General features: G+C 39.4%; 2 protein-coding genes across 5 annotated transcripts in view; both read right to left on the minus strand.

The window, feature by feature from the left end:
- The window catches only part of LOC102235921 (prominin-1-A-like), a 33196-nt gene extending 24139 nt beyond the window's left edge, over positions 1-9057 (minus strand). For 3 of the 4 annotated variants that reach the window (XM_023334258.1, XM_005809392.2, XM_023334257.1), the window contains exon 1: positions 8484-9056. In XM_023334258.1, the coding sequence (XP_023190026.1) occupies positions 8484-8745 (262 nt within the window). In that variant the 5' untranslated portion in view covers positions 8746-9056. Of the gene's footprint in view, positions 1-8483 lie in introns of all 4 variants that reach the window. The other variant, XM_023334256.1, reaches the window with a different exon arrangement.
- Positions 9058-12776: 3719 nt separating this feature from the next.
- Positions 12777-22991, minus strand: tapt1 (transmembrane anterior posterior transformation 1). Its single transcript, XM_014472653.2, has 14 exons — positions 22770-22991; positions 20955-21085; positions 20741-20859; positions 19285-19447; positions 19062-19197; positions 17962-18059; positions 17817-17886; positions 17569-17649; positions 17305-17414; positions 15753-15812; positions 14571-14639; positions 14397-14473; positions 14136-14308; positions 12777-13399 (listed from the first exon to the last, which is right to left on the minus strand). Exons 1-14 carry the CDS (start codon positions 22945-22947, stop codon positions 13146-13148), a joined length of 1719 nt encoding a protein of 572 aa, XP_014328139.1. The 5' UTR covers positions 22948-22991; the 3' UTR covers positions 12777-13145.
- Positions 22992-23933: the final 942 nt, after the last annotated feature.

Here is a 23933-nt window from a genome sequence, read left to right on the forward strand (position 1 = left end):
AGGGGAGAAGAAAGGAACAAACAACCACCAGAATCAGACCTGGAACGGAGCAGGAACCCGTGTGCCAACCGCAGAGCAACCGTTTTCTGCAGGTTTTCACACAAAATCTGGCCGCTACCCTTCTTTATGGCTGCCGTATTTCATCACTTTACCAATATCCAGCGTTATCTTGTAATTAAAAGCGCAGACAGCTTTAATATGTAAATCAGAACCTAAAACCTTCTTACGGCAAAGTGTAAAAATAGGCACAACACAATCCTCCACTCTGACCCGCTTGGAGAGATTACTGGGAGGTGTGGACGAAGCCTGATGCAACCTCAGCGTCCATATGTAAACTGCAGTAACATCACTCTGCTTCACATAGCAACAAAAACTGGTTCTGAAAACAAGCTTCAATGAATTAACAGCTAAACATCGTTCATAGTCTATAGGTAAATTATCCAACTGGTTTTTCCTGTATTGTAGCTCCAGCAGAACGAAGTTAAAGACCAGTAGTAAGTTAAAGGTGCTTCGTGTAACTTTTATTAAAAAAAAAATGTTATTGACATATTTGTTAAATTTAACAATATATCATGACATACTGATAAGTTATGTCACGAGGCTCCTCTGCCTCTTCCCAGGCTCCCAGTAGCAACCAATCAGAGCCAGGAGGAGGGTCTTAGTGCTGCCAATCACTCTCATGCTCACCCCTTCCCACTTGTTCTCTGCCATACTGCAGCTGGTTCACCACTACATAGCTATGAATGCTAATGCTAGTTAGCATGGCCACTGATGAAAGCAAACAGTTTTCCTGGAACGGTATGTTGTTTCTCCACTATTAGCACAAAAATGTCTGCATTTTTCCATATTTTTCCTGACAGAAAATACCACTGGCTCAGTACTTATCTCGGGCTTTTTCTTTCATGCTGGATCGAGCATAAAGCATACTCCTGGTTTTCAATCATTACAGAAAGCATCCCTGGCCCAGTGGTTCTGTATTTAGCTGCCTCGGTTCTAAATGTTTACATTTGGAGACCAAATCTCCCATGTATATTATTTGTTCCCGTTTTTCAAACAAACTACTTGGAGTCCTGTGTGTTTGTCCCTTCTGTGCACAGAGCCATTATCTTTTACTGCCATTAACTCGATCTGCCATTAACTAACACCTTTTTTATAATCAGAAAGTGCCTTGGCTCAATGTTTCTTTTATTAGCTTAATGTTAGAGCTGTTGCTGTCTTTAATTTTGTCAATTTTATTTGCTTTTCTTTCTAATAAAAGGTATTGCTGGCCCAGAGCTCTGGTGCTCTTGTTCTTTGATGGAGCGACTGCAGCCATTAACCCTGACTATTTTTGTTTTCTCTTTCCTATAAAAAGTACAGATGAACTAGTGCTGCTGTTTTTTTTTCTCCTACACTCTGCATCCCCAGGCAGATGGCTGCTCATCCTGAGGCAGGCATTTCTGGATGGTTTTCATGATAATGGTTCTAAAGTCCTTCCACTGGCTCCCTGTAGCTCAGAGAACAGACTTTAAAACACTGCTGTTAGTTTTTTGAATCACTGAACGGTTTAGCACCACAATACGTTAAAGAGCTGCTGTTGTATCAACCTTTCCAGACCTCTCGAGTCTTCTGGTTCTGGTTCTGTTCTGCATCAGAAGCAGAACCAAACGAGGAGAAGCAGCATTCAGCTTCTATGCACCACAAATCTGGAACAAACTTCCTGAAAACTGTAAAACAGCTGAACCACTGAGCTCCCTTAAATCATTGCTAAAACCCCACATGTTATGAGTTGCGTTTGATTATTACTAACTGGAAAATATATAATTATGGTCTTAATTACAAGTCTCCATTGTTTCCTCTTATTTTACCCCTGTAATGTTATGTTTTCTGTTTGTTTAACTGCACAACTAAGCTTGACAATGATCAGGAAATAGTTCCTTGCTACTGTCACTAAATGCTTACAACGTCAACTACTTAATGTGCCTGGCTCGATTTGGATGTGGAGTTGAAAATGTGGCTCTAAATTCCAGACATGCTGCCCAATTTCTGCCAGAAATCTTAACGGGGTGTTGAGTCGTGATGAGATTGAATAAAAGCTCAGCTAGGTTGTTCTTGAGTTAATTGACACTGGCATTTCATGATTTGTTTTACCAGCAGACGACATTATGAGCTAGAAGATTTTAAGGTTGTGGGAGGAAAGTACATTTCCAACACCCACTGTGAGCTGAACAAGCTCATTATGTAAGAAGTCTTCCACTTTGTTCAACAAGTTTGAACAGTAGACTTTGTCAACTTTTTAAGTTCTTCCTGATAAACAACATGTTCACAACTAATCACAGTAATTAAGTGAAACGGACAAACACCAGCATATGACCCACTTTCTGTTTGCCCAGCCATGTGTGTGTGTGTGGGTGGGTGTGTGTGTGTGTGTGTGTGTGTGTGTGGGTGTGTGTGTCATTGTGCCATCTGTAACAGTGGTGTATCAGCCCACTGTTAGCATTAGCCCAGTGGATGCTAATCCCCTAATCCAGCCTGTGTGCATCTAAGAGATAAGAAACCGATTCGCCTCTAAGAGAAAGAGGCTGAAATGCCTCGTCGTAGTAAAATAAACCTTAGCAAAGATTTATTTTATATTTAGGTGTGAAACGAGAACAAGGAGAATATTTTTCAAGAACTCCTAGCATGCTTCTTTTTCTTGGTTTTGGACTGACTTGCCTTTCATTGCTCTTAACATCAGTTTGACTTTGTTTTAAGCTATTCCTGTGGGATGGCGAAACAAATGCACCCAAAACTCACTTCCTGTGTGAGTAGTAGAGACCATCTCTGTTCCATATTTCATATGAAAACTTGATTACACAATTTTCCACTGTTATTGGTTCTTGGCTAAATACTAAAGTTCACTGTAAATTTATGGCAGATAAATTCATAGATAGTAAATCTATTCATACTGACAGAGGTCTGGATGGATGGATGGATGGATGGATGGATGGATGGATGGATGGATGGATGGATGGGTGGATGGATGGATGGATGGACAGGCAGAAGAAGCATGTAACTTTTTTTGGATAATTTCCACAGTATTTTAGAATAAACACAGTCAGGGTTGGTGAGCTTATTTGATCAACTTGAACAACTTTTCAATGACCAGTTTCTCATTTTTCGTCCTATATTTCCATGGGAACCACTGGTTTTCACAGTAGAGTATTGCAAGACAAGATAGTGCTCATCACTTTACTTGTGCCCACCACCAGGGAGAGAACTAAAACATGCAGGATCCCGGCCCTCGAGGACCGACTCTGGGCACCACTGGCCTACAGCATCCCTGAGCTACTTCAAGGCATTAAAACCAAATTAGTGTACATTTTGAATTTCTCACTTTTCATATTTAAAATCCTAACCTGTAGTGATGCTGACTTATGCAAGGAAACATACTCCAATTCTGAAAGCATTCTTTCAATTACAAATTTTCAAGAGTCACATTTCTTGCCTCCACAAAAAAGAAAAAAAAGGAAGCAAAGTTTGAACATTAGTAGGACAACATGAGGAGGACAACGTGAAACAACGTATGCACTAGAGGTCTGTCATATTGTCTGGTTTATGGTAAAACTCATTGATATGTTGACCATGGTGAAAAAATCAATAATGCAATATCAAATGATAAAAATGATTTGTCTAAAAGAGTGGTTTTGTTCATATCTGTACATCATATCTATATATATATACTGTTTTGAAGTTACATATTTGTTTGGCCAAATCCCCAAAAAATAAATAAATAAAATAAAAAAAAAAAAAGAAAATGAGGAATATCTTTTGTGACATAATTATTCAAGTTTTTTTTTTATATATATATTTATATTGTGATATTATCTTCTAGTAATATCCCTCACCCCTAGTATGAACATATATTTTTGGCACATTTGGACCCTCATAAAAAAAGACCTATTTCTAATCTGCTTCTGATTTGGAGATCATGTTATCCCCACCATTTTGTAGCAATTATCATACATCTACCTAATCTGATAACCTCTAAGATCTGCAACTGGATTAGCAGGAAGCCAACATGCAGAGGTAACCAACCAGGTGGCGGCTTTCTACATGAATGCATTCAAATGAACTAGTTCATGCTTTTTTACATGACAGACATGCAGTGAATCACCCTGATCCTGAACAGCATATTTACACTGTGTTTTTACTGGAAAATATTGGCTGTTTCATGCAGAAAAGAGCTGTGACCTTTTAACCCCAAGGCGAGCTGGCTGGCTGACTGCTGAGTTTCTATACCCACGCAGGACCAAAGTCCACCTTTAACACAGACTTTGCCATCTTTGTGGGGCCTCGTGTGAATAATGAAGGCTCACTTTCTAGTTGACTGAGACACATTAAGCATTACTTTATATGTCAGGATATGAACTCAAGGTTTAAGCCCTAACTCTGAATCAAACAGGTTAAACTGAGAGGATTTGTTTTTTGGGTTTTTTTGCAACTTGATTATCTGGGTGAGAGTTGGAATCAGCAGCACAAACAGAGAAGCTGCAGCTGCATGACGTCACAGTTCTGTTTCCAAAGATTAAAAGTCTTGAGCTAAAAATAATTTAGAATTTCTGAAGTTTTTCTCTTGACTAAAACATGCTTCTCCTGTTTTGGTCTAATAGAACAAGTGAACTTGACATCGTTCTTACACCATCTTTTAAACCTAATTAGTGTTTCATGTTCACATTTCAACTTCATATGTATTGATATTGTTAACATAATCTTGAACAATATTTCAGAAGGAAGTTTTTCTCTGGCTTTTCACTGGTTTTGTTCTCATTTATTGACCCGTCACCTGGAAATGTTCAGACTTGTAATTTAAGTTCCAGCATTTTATACACAAACTCCTTGTGTAAATATAAACTGAAGGAATTTGACACCATATGGAGCCTTATAGAACTGTTTAAAACAAATTTTCTATTTGTTCGCACAGTATTTTCCTCTTGTCAGTCACATAATTTCAGTAGAATCTCCACAGCATTTAAATAGAAAAATTGGTTTCTGAATTAAAAATTGTTTCTGATTCAAATCGTGACCCTAAAAATTGGAATCAAATCGCTAGACACTGGAAGTTTTGAATCTGTAATTTTCTCCACTGTTTGTTCATTGAGTGTCAATAAATATGAAAATATGATTAAATGCACTTACTGTGTGCAGTTTAGTGCTAAAAAATGACACTTTTTTATGCTGTCCTAAAGATGCATGTTGCAAATAGGAATGTTTTTCAAGTGTGTGTTGGGCTATGATTGCTGTCACCCAGTCACAGCCACAGACACCTAAAAATAAGTAATAAATAGTTATTATCGTCACTTTTATTGTTATCACAATACTACCACAAAATATCCTGCTAAGACTTGAAGTCCGTATCGTCCACCCCTAGTCCTCATCCTTTGTTTCCCTGATTTGCTGACACACACCAATAGCTTCTAGCTCCTAATAATATGTTCCTGTTTGTGTTACAGGTGAGCTTGTTTACTTGTTAATGGCTCAGAGAGCCTGGCGGTTCAGGTAGCAAACAGGTGAGACTGATCTGCCGCGTTCCTTAAGCAGCTCCCAACACCTCAGAGTCCGCCTGTGTGCGTTCGCCATGACTTTACATGCTCCTGATATGTAATGCGGGCGTTGACGTGCCCCGCCAGGTGGTCCGTGTACCTGTGCGTTCGGGGGACGGTGAGTCACACTGGAGAGTCCACAGCAGTGGCAGCATATGGCCCAGTGGATTAAGGTATTACGTTGTGATGCAGGTGACAGAGAAAGCCTCCTCTAAGCACTGATTTTGCTAATTGCTTACCGAGCCAGCGTCTATAACACTGGAAACCAAAATGGCAGCAACTTAAAACCTTCAATCCAATTGCTCTGTGCCATCCTCCAACGTGACCTCTCGTAGTTTTACGCACAAAACAAACTGGGTTCAATTGTTAGAACTCTGAAGCGGGCCGACGCAGAGAGAAAGGCCGACAGGTCTGAAACCCGATCACCAGTCAAACCAGGGAAAGTTCACTTATGGACTGTGATAGCAGCTGTGTTACCAAGGCAAATGTAAATTCTACTGAGGTTGAAAAAACATAATTTCCCAGCTGGGGAGTTTTTCATTAAATAAGAAATTCAATAAAAATCACATGTGAATAAGTTTGTTCATGTTAAAAGCCACTAGTAATCATGGCAGCTACATGATTTAGGTCTGTCACAAAAACTAATTCTGTGGGACAATAAATTGTCCCAGAGGTTATTACGATAAATAATAATACTGAAACCATTTTCTAGTAATGGCATAGTAATAATGCAAGAACACCTTCGCAAAGATCAATAGACTCTGAATTCTAATGAACATTTAAAACTGTAACTGGAAGACATCTTACATATCCCAAAATAAATAAACAAAACAAGCAAAACAACAAATAAAATGAATTATTAAGTCTTTGTAAACAAAATTGTCCTTCAGCAACGGGGCTTGTTGAGACCAAAGCACCGGATTGAAAACTTTTGTCATCCAGTTTTTGGAAAAGAGAAAAACAATAAATCATCAAATGGAAATGATTGAGCTAGTTTTAATTTATCATGTGATGAATAATTGTTTATTGCAACAGGCCTATACATAATTCAGCCTTGGCATCAGCACTCATCATCTATCAGCCATCAGAGGAGACGTTTGAGTGACAAACCCCTCATTTCTGGGAGCGGCTACGTTTTAGGGAAATTATATTCTCTGATTTTACAGAAGAGTTATGGCTTCAAAATGTTGGAATGACAAAACTTTTTATGAACTGTGTAATGCTGTGAGAGCTGGTGGAGCCAGCTGCAAATTGTCTGAAAAAAACAACAAACAAACTATCATCCTCCTACTGCTTCCTTCTTGTTTGTCGTTTCCGCCAGTAGTAACATCCGCCTGTTGATCACGTGACTCGTACGATTAAAAAAAAATGTTTCCTTTGCAAAATACGTCTATTTTTATATGACTGAAAAACCACCTCATCCTACCGCAAAAATTTGTTTGAGACGTGCTTCCATTGAGCAAATTTATTTTTGTAATTTCACATTGTATTTTACCACATGTGAGCGATGACTTTTAAACTGACCTGGCAGTGGAAGATCTGTTTACTGTGCAAATACATCCTGTCACAGCAGTTTGTTTTTGGACTCTCCTCGTTTTTGGACTCTGCTCTTTTACATGTCACAATGGTCTTTGAGAGTGAGGTTGGCCATATGTTTTAACAACTTTTTAAAAAATAATTTTTTTAACCAGGACAATCTGCTCACAGCATACATTACGCAGCTTAGGGTCTTCCAAAGACCCATCATACCATTATATGGTTCCAGAATAAAATGATTGAATGACTTACATAACAGCTACACCAGCTCCTATTATCACAAATCCTAATGTTCAGATATTATCAATTTACTGCAGCAAATATGCCACTAAAAAAAACCCTCTAATTTGGACATGAGTATGGAAACCATGAAGTAACTAACGTAAATAATCTTTTAACAATTCAGTTCCATATGTACCCTACCATAAACTTTACATGTACGGAGGTTCCAAAGTGTCACAATTAAAAGAGTAAATAAATAACCATACTACTACCTAGATGTCCCATAACTACAATTGATAAGAAATATAAATAAATTACTAAAATAAGTCATTTAGAAAATGAGATATGTAGCTATTTTACAGTTGAATTGCAAACCCCATATTGTTTCATGATTATGGGGTTTGCAATTCAGGCTAATTAGTCACTTGTAAAGGATATGAACAAAGAGCCACAGTGTCTTATTATTATTTAATAATTATTTTTTCATGCCTCAGTACACCACAGGAATTTGTGTATTAATTACTTATTCATTCATTCATTGAAATTACATGTACATGACAGACATGTCTATATTTAGTTAGTTTTAGTAGAACTACAATACTTTCCACATCTATACATTTTGATAGATGAAAATAATGAGTGATACATTCATAAAAATCTATAAAAAAATAAATTATGGCATATCTAAATATTTTTCAAAAAAAGGTGTGTTATTAAATTGTGGCATTTTTTGCCCTCCACACTCTTTGTACATTTCCCCGTACTTTAATACAAATGCCTCCACTGGAAACTAGTCGGATTTATAACTTACCGGTCAAGTTTTACTTCATTACCACCTTAACAGTATAACACTCAGCTTGGCGATGGCCCTTCAATTTAAATCCCCCACTTGATTATGTCAGAGATTTTAGTTCTGTTGTTATTTTTCGTGTATAAATACTTTTTTCTCTTTTTCTTTTTTCTCTCTTTTTTGCACTGATAACTTTGTGGTGGAAAAATTAAACCAGAAAAAATAATATATATTTTTTAAAAAGTCTATTACATCTAATAATAAAGCTGCTGTATGTTTATTCATTATACCCGAATAAAGTCTATTAATAAGAAGAAGTCAGCCTTGACTGTGAGAATGGAGGAGCAGATGGTGTGATAATATTTTAATCTCACCTTTGGGGAAAGAGTTTGGTTGAACCACGTACAGAAACGCGTGGACCATGTGGAAAAGGATTCCTATGGTCCCCGGCTCGTAGTAAGCGTGGGTATCATAAACCGCTGCGGGAACAAACCCAAAGTCCAACGGCTCCACCGGCGGAGGGGAGCGCTGCCTGCGGGGGTCGGCCCTGACCTCCTCCCGCTGGCCTTCCGCCTGCTGCTCTGCGCTGGTGGCCCCGCACCAGAGCAGCAGGACGAGCCACCGTGTCCACAACATGGCTCAGAGGCGACGAAGAAGCAAAAAAAAAGCACCAGAAGACCAGAGACCCAGTGGACAAGCTGCTGTCCCAGTCGGGATGGAGAGAGCAGCTGACACCTGTTCCTCCCGCAGGACCGGAAACACCTTGAACATCCAGCGGTCGGTCGGTGAGGAAGCAGCCGCTAGGCTCTGGTGGTTCTCCTCCACGGACTCATCACGGACATCCTGCCGCGGTGTGTGGGGTTCTCACTCTGCCTGCCGGTGTCCTCGCGTTCACCGGACCGCGAGCTCAGAGCAGCCTAATCTCACGTGCACGGAGAGAGAGGGCTCAACTGCGCTCGTGCGCGCTGGAAAATTAGATGAGCGCATCTACGGCGCGTGACCCGGAGCGCCCGCTTGGTCATGTAGAGCTAAACATTTAGCATTAAAGATAACTTGAGCAAATAGAAAGACATTCATTTTCAAATGATTTCCTCAGGAAAAAAGTTATTCAAAGCAAATAAGGAGAAACAAGTTAGCTAGCAATGACTAATTTTCTTATATTTTTCTTATTGAAGAAAAAAAATGACTGAACCGCTGTTCCACACGTTAAGATTATTTTTCAACAAATATTTCTAAAGCCTACATGTTAATGTTGCAGGAAATTGCTTTGAGTGTGATTATTTGGTACGTTGTGCCTCTTTTGCTCTACAAGCTGTTTAAAGCTTACTTTTTAAGATTATAATAAGATTTACAATCTAATGTTCTGGAAACAGTACAGTCAGCTGTTCCGATTTCTCTGTGGTTCTGGACAGATTCTTATGTCTGCAAGCAGGAAAGGATTTTGTCACCCAACTGCTGTACATAAAGAAACATTAAAATATTCAGACAAATCTCAGTGCATGGAGGCTGTAGGGATAGTTCATGTCTGCCAGTGGCAATACATGCACAAATAAAACACCACCACAAATTCAGAGCAATCTGAAGTCAAGTAAAGACTTGCACAAATTCTGTTTTTTTATTAAGTATGGCAGAGCACTCACAGTATTGTGCTCCTCACCATCAGAGCAGATTGTTACAAAAAACAGTTAGTCTGCTTGAGGCCAAATATAAAAACAAGGGGAGGCTCAAAACATCTGCACAATATGATACATGTATCTGAACCACCACGTCTCTGCAAAACAGGGTTTGGATAACTTTGGGAAAAAAAATAAAAATACTGCAACAAGAACTTTTACCTTTCCTTACAGAGCTGCTGTCTGTGTAAGAAACACAAGCTTGTGAGAAACAGCAAGGGGAAACCCAGACATTTTACCTGCCAGGGCTTATTTACAGACTGATAATTATGGGGGAAACTTGATGCTTATTTCTTCCCACAAAAAAACTGGACCTGTAGCTTCACCGGTTAGACGTCACTGTGAAATATGACGGTCAACTCGCTAATGGTAATCCAAGTCTTTGACGTCTCGTGAAACTGAAAGGAAGAAGAAGAAGAAGGGAAGAAAAGAAAAAGCCAATGTGAGTGTAAGTATGTGATGACAGAGAGCCTTCAGAGTCTGTGCAGGCAGACAGTGGGCCGCTGTGTTTCCACTGCTAACAGAGAGCGCAGTGAGTCCTTTCACTGCAGTGAGTCCTTTCACTGCTTTCACTCACATCACAGCAGAAACGGCTGCAAAACAAACTCAGTTTATTTTCCTTCCATCATAAAAGATACAAGACTTAAACCTCAGCATGTCAGATTCACACACGGAGAAACACGGCTTGTAAGCTAGGGCTGCACAACATGCCTAAAAACCCTTTTACAACATACATGTTTTATATCAGCCAATATCAACAATTGTCGATATCGATAATTATTGATGGACTTTTTTTTGTTTGTTTAATATGTCTGAGAAACTGCCAAGCTGCTGGTGTGACCTTTTCCTGATGTATCTAGTATTTCCTCCACGCTGTTGGTTTTTTTTATTTTTGAGTACGATGGAGAAATCTGAAAACTGCTGCTGTGCAAGTTAATCAGCAGGTTGTTGCTAGGTAACCAAAGAGCGAGTGAGTTAGTTGACACAACCAGCCTTGCTTAGCTGGTGGAGCCTAGCTCACTGTGTCAGGTTGAGCAGCTAACGCTTTTCCTCTCCCTACATCTCCCAGAATGCTGTGCAGTTCTGGATCGGAGTTCAGTGAATATTCTAGATCGTCATCTTCCTGAAATAATGTGTCTTATTTTTTACTCTTTTTTGCCAAAAGTTATTTTGGCAGAAAAAAAGATGTTTTAGGGGTCAAAAATAAATTATGGCAAAAAAATCTAATATCCTATCAAATGTATAATCTATTGAAATTAATCACTTGTCTGTCACCCTTTTGTCCACTAATCACAGATGACCTGTCACACTTGTTTTAATGTTTGGAAAGTTTCTCCTCAGATTTCAGCTGGTCTGTGTTGACTTGGATTAACTCAGATTATTTCTACCTCTCATCATCCTCACTTCTCAGTTAGTTAGCTGTTAAAAAAAATAATTCTTTGAAATATATAAATGCACTGTCCAAAATTAATTAATACTTCAAAACCACCTTTAGTCATACTGCAGCCACATACTTATGTGTGTTTTATTTGGGATTTAATGTATCAGACCAACAGCATAATTGTAAAGCGGAAGGAAAAGAGCAACTAATTTTGAAATTATTGCAGAACTTGTATGTATTTTTGAAGTTTGAAGGCAGCATCACAGTGAGGTACAGATAAAAATATGTTGCAAAAAACACCAATGTCAATTGTGAATCTGTGGCAGGACTACAAATTGGATTGTTAGGAGTTTCTCCATTCAGTCTGAATACATTTAAACTAATTTGCAAACATTAGCGGCCAAAACTTTCAGTGTGCAGATGAGAAAATCTGATGGAGAAAAGAGGTGCAGCCAGAACTGTAGAAGAAGGTTCCAGAAAGGTTTTAACTCAGTGGGATTGAAGACAAACGCAAGTCACACTTTTCCATTTTGTTTAGAGCAAAAAATGTTAAAGGGACAGTACTATGTATTTTACAGGCAAAAAGTGGCACAACTGAGTAACTCGGTTCAGTTGTTCAGTTGTTATAAAAAATCTGTTTGTATTCAAATATGACTTGAAATAAATTTGTCTTTGTAATTTAATGCCTTGAAATTGGGCCTCTGTCTCTTTAAGAAACGCCTGCTCTTACTGAAACTCCGCCTTCAGGAAGGCAAAAAATTTGATTTTAAACAACACTGTCCCTTTAAAAACCTTATTTTTTCCCTGTTACTTCACAATTATGTTTGTCTACCGCATAAAATCCCCCCGAAAATCCAAGTCTGACATGGCAAATTTATAAAGGTTAAAGGCTATACATGGTTTATCAATGCAGTGTAAGTTAAAGAAAACTAATAAGGAAGACCTGTTTTAATGTCACTGGTATTAAAATGGTCAGATTTCAGCTGCGTGTTCGTCTGTTTGCTGAACATAGGAGCTGATGGCGGTAAATGAGAGGAAACCTGCGGCGACTTCACGTAATCAACTGATTAACAGCAGATTTCACAGCAATTTGGGTCAACTGGTTCACAAACAGCTGATTTACAGGACAAGTCTTCACAAATCAGAGCCGGCGAGCGACAGCAGACAGTGAACGCCACGCTGGTTTGAACAGCTGAAACGCTCCCAAACCAAAGCTATTAATTTCTTTTAGCAGGAATTTCAGTCGCGAATTTAAGGATAAGATCAACGTCTCCAACATGCTCAAGGACGATGTTGCTACCATAGTTACACGACTTTGGAAACTGAAATCTCCCCTTAAAATAAAAATTTAAAAATCACCTGTATCTTCACACGCCTTCACACAGTCCTCCCAGTGATATAAAAAGAAAAAGACCCACACAGACGATTTCACACTAAAACTCCCCAGAAAAATAAGCCGATGATTTCGGATGCTTGTTTGCGTCTCTCCTTCTGAACGTGTTGGCGCCAGTGTCTGCAGAATGCCTTCATGCGCAGCTGAAGGCTTCAAATTTAGAAAAAACATCAAACATTTTCAATAAAAAAAAACATACTTTAAAGAGTTAAACTTGTCAGATTTTCTTTTAAATAAAAAGTCGACATCTGACAACTTTTGTTCTATTAAAAAAAAAAAAAAACACTTTTTGTTCAGGGAATAATTGTGCTTTTGAAACACACACAACCTCACAGTCCAGCTGCAATGCTCCAACAATCCAGACTGGGTTTCCTTTCAGTGGTTTTATTCTCTGTTTGGTGGTTTCCTGGTGTTCTTGTAGCACCCATCTGGAAACGTCTGATGTAACAGCTTGATGCCTTGGCTGGTTTTTGCCAGTAATAAATAAATAAATACTCAGAGAGTCAGGTGCATAAGTGCGAGTCGGGTCTGAGCGCGCTCCGTGACCCTCGTCAGATCCCTGGACAGGGACTGGGGTTCCCTTCGACGGTCAGTCTATCCGGTTTCCGCAGATGGTGAATCGGTCTATCTCCAGCAAGTCTTTCTTGGGCGTTCTGTGTTTGAGTCCGTCTCCTTCCAGTCTCATGTCATTGTTTAGAATTTTGTCCTCGTCGTCCTCGTCTGGCGTCGTCAGGAACGTGTCCGAGTCGCTCTTTGGGATGGCGGAGGAGGGGCCCTCTGGCTTCTCTGTGGGTGGAGAAACGCCCGGTGTCAGTGATACTCCTGCGCTGTTTGACGTGGGCTCTGCGGATGAGAAAGTGTTTAAGAGTTTAGCAGCAGAGAAATGTTCACAATGTGAAATTCCTTTGGTAGCTGTCGGGTATCAAATATCTCAACGTAGACAAAGACGTGTAAAAAAAACCCTTGAAAGAATTCAGGTTTTGCAGCAGCAGCGTGCTCCCGCACGACACAAAACCTCTTCAACATCAGTACATCCAAGTGGAGAAAGTAAGAAAATAAACAGCTTTTGGTACAAATACTGGTGAGTCTAACAGGCCCATCAAAATAAATTAGAATGAATCATTTTATTATTTGACACTCTACTTTTTTAAGTTAATAAAAATAATCAGAAATTTTAAAGGGGCAGTATTATATGTTTTCCAGCGACAGTATAATTTTATAAAACAATCAAGTAACTATGTATACTTTTGATATAAATTATATATACATGCATATCAAATATGTATTATGTTTACATGCATATCAAATACATGCATATTAAACGAAACTTCAGTTTGTAATTTAACACCTTGAAATTGGGCTTCTGTCTCTTTGTTTAGCACAGCTGAATGGTTGCCATGGGAGACTAAAGGATTTCTCAAACAGGCATGAAAGAATCAAGGCAACACTCCAAGTACGGTATGTTTATGATGAGGGAATAACATAACATGGCGCAAAGCTCAAAAAAAAGTTCATTTCACATAAAGCTGCCCTATTAATTGCATGTGCTGCTGTATGACCCAGACAGCAGCAGTCTGACCTTGTGGCGCTGCGGTGTGAGTGCTTTTGCTGCGGTTGGCTCTGGAGTTAGCACGGCTGGAGGCGACAGACGGGGGCGGGTCAAACAGCTTTTCCTCCATCTTGGCCTCTTTGACAAACATGCAGGATGTTCCAAGGAGAACGATGCTGTTGAGCACCTTCAGCGTGATCATCCTGCTCGCAACGACCAAAAAAAAAAAATGAGAGTACAACGCAAACGTGCGAAAACATAACAAGCGACAACGTTGCATTTCATATTTACCCCAAGTAGAACAGCAGCACACACATGAAGGAGAGCGAACCCTGGATCTTCACTGAGCTCGTCACCACTCTGATCAGCTGAAAACAGAAACAGAAAAAAACAGCTGGAACCATGCAACACTTTAGAAATGTGATATGGTGCTCTGTGTTTATGTGTAAGCATCTAATGACGGACCAGCAGAGCTAAAGGAAGCGGAATGAAGCCCATTCTTCTGGATACGGAGTCGCTGTAGTCGGTGTAAGCCTGCAAACATTTTCAGAACAAAAAAAGCCTCATTTAACTTCTGACTCCAAAGACAAATCTAACTTTGTTCTGTTGGACAGAAATGTGAGAAAAAATATAAAAATTCAATCTGAAACATGCAATTGTGTTTAATATTCATAAACTACAGGTTCAAACATTAATGCAGCTTTTTAAAGTTGTTCCTATCAGGATTACAATAGTTTTATAGTACAAGTTTTGCCCTCATTTGTTAAACTATAACCACAAATGTCTGTGCATTTTATGGGAAATTATATGATGAACCAAAACCATGCAGTGCTTCATTATGAAAGAGAAAGAAATCGATAAATGTCTTTCTAAGTTTTCACCAGTAAAAATCTGAAAGGTGTGGTGTGTTTGTATTCAGTCGCCCCTCAAACAGCACTTTGTAGAACAAACATTTTAAGCAGTTCCAGCTGTAGGTGTTTTACTGTAAAACATAATTTTCCCCCTGTTGGTATTTCTGGTGGTTTATAAAAGTGGAAAGAAAAGTCGCCTTTGTCTTTTTTGGCTGCGTATATGTAGGCTGTGCACATTTAGAGTATCGTCCCTTTGCGAGGCTGTTGAATATTAATTAAGCCGAATAAAATTTTATGCATTTTAATATGTCATTACAATCATTTTAAAAACTGGCATGTAAATACAGAATATGAGGGGATTTTGTTGACCCTGTCGGTCAAAATGACTGAAGATGAAAAAGCCTAGCGTGACCTCTGACTGGAATTTAAGTTATTTTATACATCTAAACTTGATCAAATGCACTTATTTCTTCAATAACTCTTACCAGCTAAAAGTACACAGTTTCTGTATGTAATTAGAGTCCATTATAGTGGCAATAAAAATTATTGCAAAAAACTGGAATCACTGGGAATCATACCATCAACATAACTGGCTGTGAGATATTTCAACTCTACAGAAAAGCAAGAATTTTTTGCACCGCCCCCAATTCACCTTTTGCTCCCCAACTAATACTGAGAGGTCCGTTATTATGCCACCTCTCCACAAATACAGTACGATCCAAAATGATTCCTACGATATGAGAAATACTTGAACATCGGTGTAAAGACAGCTGCTAATTCAAGTTGTTTCACTCACATTTTTCTGTCGGCTGCTGACGAGGTCGAAGGCAAGGCTGGCTCTGTATTCTCCGTACACCTGGGAACACAAACAGAGAGAATTGATAGCTCTCAGTCAAGGAACCCATAAATAACCAAATGCTCCGTTAAAGCAGCCGACAGAAGGTATGTGTGTCTAAAAAGTGATGGCAAAAAGATGTTTCTTGCAAAAAAAAAGTGTGGTTGGCTTTAACAGTGTGAAAAAATCAAGTAAATTCCTCCTTTAACAGGAGGAAGGAAGGAGGTGTTAAAGCCACCAACGTTGAAATGAACGGAGAGACGGTGGCTCAGCTGCAGGCAGATCCTGTTTCAGACTGAAATATGCATGAGTGAGAGATGCATGAGTAAATCAACATTTACGGAAGGTGGAAGAGGAGAAGAAACACAGAGACAAAAATGATCCAGGTCAGGTTGAGTTTTTGGAGTTTGGGATAAAGAAACACCTGAGTGATAAAATACACCTCACAACATTTTACAACCAGCAACAAGAATGCAGCAAGTGGTTTCTGGATGGTAAATCAACAACACTTTTGTTTTCCAGCAGCCATTGTACAGCGCATACAGCTGATCAAACGTGCTGGAGCTATGCTTGGGTTGCTATGGAACCACACATATGCTAAATCAAAGGACTCTGTGGCAAAAAAAAGAGCCCTATCGGGACATCCCTCATTTTGGACATCCCATTTTATTTTTCATGTTATCAGAAACAAAAGAACGGAAGGCGTTGGTGAGAAGCTGAGTGTTTTGGTCAAACAGAAGCAGCAGATAGACAGTGAGATGCACATTGCACAACATTGTTATCTAACTTTTCTGAGTGAACAGACGTGAACAAAATTCTGACCAATCACACAACAGTTTGACATGCAGAGTGGGGTGAAAGTTCATCAGAGGGGTTGTGTTAAGAGGTGGACGACATGCGGCTGAAAAGAAAATGATTTGGTTTTCGTTGCATAACTGCAACACCAGCTGCGTTTCCATTTCAAACATGAGCAAACTTTGTGCATTTTCCGCCAATGCCGAAAAAACACAACATAACTAAAGAAACGGAATTAAAATCACATGTGAATAAGTTTGTTCTCGTGATAAGTCATTAAAAAAAAATCTTTTTCTTCACGGGTTGTGCCGGTGGCAGCATCCGGTTGTTGGCTATGTGACGTGTGATGCTAAAAAAGTGTTTCCATTTAACTTTTGCAAAATAAACCAATTCTGATATGGCCAAAAAAAAAAAAAAAAAAAAACACCTCATCCTAGTACCAAGACTTTTTAATTGAAAAATTTGTCATGTTTCTATTGAGCAAATGTATTTCTGGAATGTCAAATTACACATTTATATGACAGCCAATCCTCTGACAACTGACAGACGCTCCAGAAAGTGCCTGTAACGCTGTCACTCCACTCTCTAGTGCCGTTTCTAAACATACCAGCTACCTGAGGATCAAATCATTTTCAAACCCATCTCTGATTTAAATCTGATTTAAACGTTTTTATCAGTGAGTGTAAATAACCTGTTAAAGAGACATTAGGGGACTCACGTCAGCACTGATGTCATTAAATTTGGTGATGAAGGCGTGCTTGACAACGTCCACTGCCACTTCTGATGTAATCACCATGACTACGTCTGGGAACAGGACCCAGAAGTGGTCTAAAACAAACACAGGAAGCTGAAATCAATATAATTATTCAGATACGTAGGCTGATGAGAAAGGAAGTTTGTGTTAAGGGCTAAAGCAGAAGGAAAACGGATCTGCGCTGGGAGTCGTGTCATGCTGCGTGCATTCTGAGCTGGTATTAGTTACCAGGATTCCATGAAAACTGCTCCATGTTTCTCAGACAGACAATGAGCAGAAGGATGTAGTTGGTGAACCTCTCCTTTATGTCTGTGGGAAACAAAACAAATCAATCCTGGATTAACCTACTTTCTGCCCACTGCCGCTCAGTGCGATCTCAGAAATTTACCTTGGATTAAATCAGGTTAAAGAGGGGAGGATAAAAATATCCCAAACGTGTGATTTTAGTGCGGAGGCTCCGATGGCTTCCGACTTACCGCTGTTGGACATCTGGAACAGGTTGTTCTTTTCAAACTTCTTAAACACGCTTCCTTTGATTTCCACAAACTGGGGAAACAAAATCAGAGCCTCAGTGGTTCTGCTGAGTTTTTAAGAGTAAATATTGAAAACAATTACACTCACATTGTTTGACATCATTATGGTGAGCAGAGACTTGTTATGGGAGTTGAAGGCTACATTCAGTGTAGTGGCCTGAACCATGATGAGAATGGCATGAAGGACTAGATCAGTAAAAGCTGAGGAAAACAGGTTTGAGGTCAAATACAAGATGAGTCCCATCAGTAACGCTTATTCTAAATACAAATGTTTACTTTGAATGAATGAATGAATGAATGAATGAATGAATGAATGAATGAATGAGTGAATGAATGAATGAATACTAATAAAGAAGGAAGGAAGGAGGGAAGAAAGGAAGAAAGGAAAGAAAGAAAAGAAGTAAGGAAGGAAGGAAGGGGTTAAAAAGAAAGAGAGAACAAAGGAAAAAAGAAGGAAAGGAAGGAAGGAAGGAAGGAAGGAAGGAAGGAAGGAAGGAAGGAAGGAAGGAAGGAAGGAAGGAAGGAAGGAAGGAAGGAAGGAAGGAAGGAAGGAAGGAAGGAAGGAAGGAAGGAAGGAAGGAAGGAAGGAAGGAAGGAAGGAAGGAAGGAAGGAAGGAAGGAAGGAAGGAAGGAAGGAAGGAAGGAAGGAAGGAAGGAAGGAAGGAAGGAAGGAAGGAAGGAAGGAAGGAAGGAAGGAAGGAAGGGAGGAACAAAGGAAGGAAGGAAGGGAGGAACAAAGGAAGGAAGGAAGGAATATAGGAAATAAATGTTTCCATATTTGTTATCCGTTTCCAATCATACTCAGATTAACTATGACACATGGAGTGTTCTGGTTTTCCAGACTGTATAAACTCTTAAATGGTGTAAAACAGATGAAAATGCTCCATTCAGATCAGAATAAAGGACGAGAACATGATCATTTGGCTTCAATAATACAAACTGAAAACCTCCAGCTATGTTCCACTGCATTCAGAAATGAAAGGCTGGTGTGTGTTTCTAAGCTGTTGGTGTGTGTTTCTAAGCTGTTCCACTCAAACTGTCTTTCGGACAACTAGTCCATAAACAAAAACATAAAGATTGTTATTTTTAATAATCCAGATGGAGTGCAGTCTGGCAAATATTACTATCATTAAGTCTGTTTTCATCTCAGTGTTTTGGACTCTCAGAGGTCGGTCCCAGTGAGGATACAGACATAGAGCACAGCCATGAGGAAGTGAGGAATCACTCCTATGTGTGCTCTCTTCTTCTCCTTGGGCTCGGTGGCGGTCCAGTACAGAGCATCTAGGATGTCTTGGCCAAACGACGAGAAGAGGCGATCGGCAACCTGGAGGAAAGCACCGACGGCAAATCAGTGGGTGGATGTGAAATCAGCTGACAAAGCCAGAACCCAGAGACAACCATGTGACTCTACCTCCAACATATTGTAGATGATGTAGAGTTTGATGACGGACTGTCCCCGGATCAGATGGTACATCATGGAGTAATCCACGTAGCTCATCATGGAGTAGCACAGCACCATGATGAAGCCCTTCAGGACGTCGCACACCTGGGCAGGCTGCAGCAAACGGGAGCCGCTGGAGCCCAGAAAACATTACGAGGAACAAAATGTCACACGATGGGAAACATCCAAGCTAAAATCCAAAACACAAGAGCCACAAAATGCTGCTTACTATTATCCAATCAAACTGAATGAGTCGTGTAGAAATCTGCTGCCCTCTGGTGGTTAAAACCATCATCGCCACAGCAAAACATTCCCACAATTTCAATGGGTTTTTACTTACAACTATCAAATTGTACGAATCGTATAGATACTAGATTTAATCAAACAGATCAAATATAGAAAAAAAAGTCACTTTCACAGACAATTACATACTTTCCTAAAGACTTATAATGTAAAGGAATCCCTTAGTAACTATAAATGATTCTGCCTTGCAAAAGTTTCTGGAGTGCTGGAGTTTTTCCACACATGCTCATGTTATCCCCGCAAACTTAAACCTATTTGAATGGCATTTTATGTGCTAGACCAGGAATGCTGAGGTCCAGTCATTGAGTTGTGACAAGACAATATCTGGAAAAGTTTCAATAAATCTGTATTTAAAATCATCTGCAAATTACATAACTGCAGATGTATAATAATAACATATTTCAAACTTACAGCATCGCTTAATCTTCTGTCTTATTTATTTTTGCTTAAAGGGGCAGTATTATGTGTTTTCTAGGCACAAAGTGCCATTTTACAGCACAATCACGTAGGGTCAATATGTTGCCTTCAGTTGGCAAAAAATAGTGAAATATATATTAAATATGACTTAAAAGAAATTTGACTTTGTAATTTAATGCCTTGAAATTGGGCCTCTGTCTCTTTAAAGACTCCTGCTCTTTCTGAAACTCTGCATCCAGGAAGTCATCACAACATGGCTCCTCTATTAACCCTTTAACAACATTTTTACCAGCGTTTCACAAACACGTAGTTTGTATGAGCTCAACAGAAGCACAGTTCCACCAGATGTTTGCTAATTGCTGCTGGCTAGTCTATAGGAGGGGGGCATTGCAGGAGAGGGCTGCTCTGTCAGGGAGAGCCTTGGAACCTTCCTGCAACTGGGTCCTTGAAGGCGGAGCTCAGTCCCCCCAGGTGTTTTGCACAGCTGAATGGTAGCCATGGAGATTAAAGGACTTCTCCAACAAGCATGAAAGAATCAAGGCAACAGTTCAGAGGACAACATTAGAACATGATGAGAAGCTAAGGAAAAATGTGATTTAACGCCTCTTTAAACATCTATATCTGGTTTCACTTTAGTACCTGCTTAGTTACCCATTGAGTTTGGCTTCAACCTGTCTCACTCCCCATAGCTATTAGTGCAGATTACCCGAGACCGCAGCATGGCACAGTCAGGAGTCGTAAAAGGGCCAGAATCACTCGGAGCGGCAGCAGGGTGAACACGTACAGAAAAGTATCCAGACAGAGGAAGAAGCCGAAAGTCATCAGCTGCAGGGAGAGCCGACAGACGGACATGTAAACGTGTGTGTTTAACTCTGGTGGGAGTGATCGATGATGGATTTCTCTGGCGCTCGTGTGTTTACCTTCTCCAGCTCCTTGGGGATGCGGAGGCAGGTGTAGACCCTCTCTCTGCGCTCCGTGTATTTGGCCTCATTGTGTTCCAGAAAGTAGCCTCTGGTTAGCTCAGTGGTTATGAATCTGACCAGAGACAGATCTGGAAGTAATCGCACAGACATATAAATAATTAAAGGAAGAAAAATGGACATTAGCTATTAAATAAATTCCTTCATCGGGTCTTCTTCTGAAGCCATCATGAGCTGTCTAGATGAGATTTGACCTTCTTCTGATAATATATGAACATCAATTTCTAAATTAAATGCTAAATTTACATTCATCTGATCTAGTTAAGGAGTAGATTAACAAAAGGAATGTGACAACTCCCATATCCTGGACATATTTGTGTTTGGCAGCTCTTGAAGCTCAGACTTTCAGCCTCCTCCAAACTCTGCTTCAAAGTTTTCTCATGGCTGTGATTCCTCCTGCTGCTAGTGGAGCTTTTTCTCTTTTTTGTGACATAAAACCAAATATGTTTTATGATCTGGAGTGGAGGTGCAGAAAGAGAAAAAAATGACTTTAAGAATTGCAATTCATAGGCCTAGGAATTCGGAAACATTTCAAAATGCTCAAAAACTGATTTTAGCCTGCTTAGTTTTCAGTAAATCATTAGATTTTGAAGTAAAACATTATATTTTGAATAATTCTTGTTTTATATTTAGTTAAGAAAAAGCCAAGCAGTTAAACTAACTTAAATATTGCTCATTTACGTTACAGAATTTTTTTCCCCCCCAACCTATTTTTGTTTAAATATAAACTGATGGAATTTGATACAGAGCGGAACCTTACAGCATTGTTTGAAATTAATGTTACATTTGTTTACACCATATTTTCCCATTTTCAGTTACATAATTTAAACATAATCTCTAGACCGTTTGAATAGAAAGATTGGTTTCTGAATCACACACACACACACACATATATATATATATATATATATATATATATATATATATATATATATATATATATATATATATATATATATATAAATAATTAGTTTTGTGTAATACTCTGATTTCCCAAAACATTAAATATTATAAAAATCTAAATGTACAGATCTAGCCACTTAAAGTATGTAATTATCTGTGCAATAATTCTACATAATATGAAAATGCTTCTTTTTTAATTCAGCTATCAAATAAATAAATATATATATATATATATATGATTTTTCAATTCATTGTGTGCATTCACGAACTCAATTCAGTAGAGAATGCACGCTGTAGTTGTCGGACCTTGTAAAGAAACCTGAGAAAAAAGCCACACAGACAAGACAACGCCTGTCACGCACGTTCACTCCGATTTTGGACAGACGAAATTCATAGGCAAGAACACTGATCATTACTCCTTGATAAGATTTGCTGTAATTAATAAAAAACTAACTTTGCACATAAACACGCTTATGTGCAAAAGCTTGCTAATGCGCCTGCGCAATGTATCTACGTCCAACTAAACGAAGACGCAAGCAGCCTGTCCTGCACGTCTACATCAATTTGTTACCAGTAACCGCTGTGATAAAATACATAATAGTTGGGTGCATCGCCACCGGATATGTCTTTGTGTTGTTTTGGTCAATCTCAGTGTTGTAAACACAACTGCTGCATCTGACTAGGCACTGCTGCACAGCCCCACGTCACTGAAATTCATTTAAACTGCGAGCTAAAGGTCTTTGCTGTGCTGCAAGGAGCAAATATGCGTGTAAATGCTTATTGACAAATAGAAACAACAGCTCCAGTAGCCTGTTTGTATAGTGAAATTGTAGAAACAAGGCTGACTCTCACCTGACAGGTTGCCTTTTTGGCCTCTAGCGCCGCCATTTTTATCATGAAACCCCCGCGTGTCAGTAAGTCCGTCTTTCTTTTTATTCTGGTCCGCGTTAACGGCCTTAGTGGCTCTCTCCCTGTCCTCCTTCTCTTTTTCCTTCTCCTCTACCAGACCTGTCGACAGCGAATCCGCCATCTTCGACAAAACGGCCTCAGCTGCTGCCAGGGAGACTGCGCAACGCGCCGTGACGTCACCACGCACCGTAACTTCACAATTTCACCAGAAGGTGTCGCCAAAGTGTTTGTTGGCTTCTGCCTGAATCTTCAAAACCCGATGACTGCTCACAGTTTGTTTGACCAAAATACACGCTAATAAATATGGGGGGATTTTTCTGCCCATAAAGGACTTTCTAGCTCCTCAAATGAAAAGAGTCAGTGTTTACAACACTGAGATTGACCAGTGATCAGTGACCAAGAAGTGATTTAGACGTTTTTGCAGAGTATTCAGCGGAAAGTTTACTTTTATTTTGCTCAATTTTGGTCTTCTATCTTCTTACTGCTTTGGTGAAATCTAGCTGTTTATTGGGTCTTTGTCCTAATAAATATAGACAGAAAAGAAAAATCTTATGTTTTTACCATGACAATAACCATTAGAATGTGTAGTTTATTGCTTACCTCTCAATATATGTTCTTTGATAACAAAAAGGAAAAATCTTAATATTCCTCTCTAAGATATGTTTTCTTACATATTGCTGAGAAAGAAATAATTTACTAATGGTATGAAATTAAACTATAATAATAAACAAATTTATATAATTTTAAGTCATATTGCAGTTTGACAAATAATCAGCACACACACACACATATGAGTGTGTATATATCCATCCATCCATTTTCTGTACACCCTTACAGAAGGGTGTACAGAAAATGGACACCGTCCAAGACTGGCGACCTGTCCAGGGTGTACTCCGCCTCTTGCCCGGAAAGTAGCTGCAGATAGGCACCGGCACCCCTGCCGACCCCATTAGGGACAAGGGTGAACAGAAACTGGATGGATGGATGGATGGATGGATGGATGGATGGATGGATGGATGGATGGATGGATGGATGGATGGATGGATGGATGGATGGATGGATGGATGGATGGATGGATGGATGGATGGATGGATGGGACAACATGTT

This window comes from Xiphophorus maculatus, chromosome 5, assembly GCF_002775205.1.
Source record: "Xiphophorus maculatus strain JP 163 A chromosome 5, X_maculatus-5.0-male, whole genome shotgun sequence".
Taxonomy (NCBI): Eukaryota; Metazoa; Chordata; class Actinopteri; order Cyprinodontiformes; family Poeciliidae; genus Xiphophorus; species Xiphophorus maculatus.

Bases quoted from the DNA above. Each gene is read 5' to 3' on its own strand.
- tapt1 (XM_014472653.2), bottom strand. From the start codon at position 22,947: ATGGCGGATTCGCTGTCGACAGGTCTGGTAGAGGAGAAGGAAAAAGAG. The intron at 20,860-20,954 runs GTAAACACACGA...CTCTCCCTGCAG, and splicing joins TCCCCAAGGAGCTGGAGAAG to CTGATGACTTTCGGCTTCTT. The intron at 17,650-17,816 runs GTAAGTCGGAAG...TGTTTCCCACAG, and splicing joins GTTCCAGATGTCCAACAGCG to ACATAAAGGAGAGGTTCACC.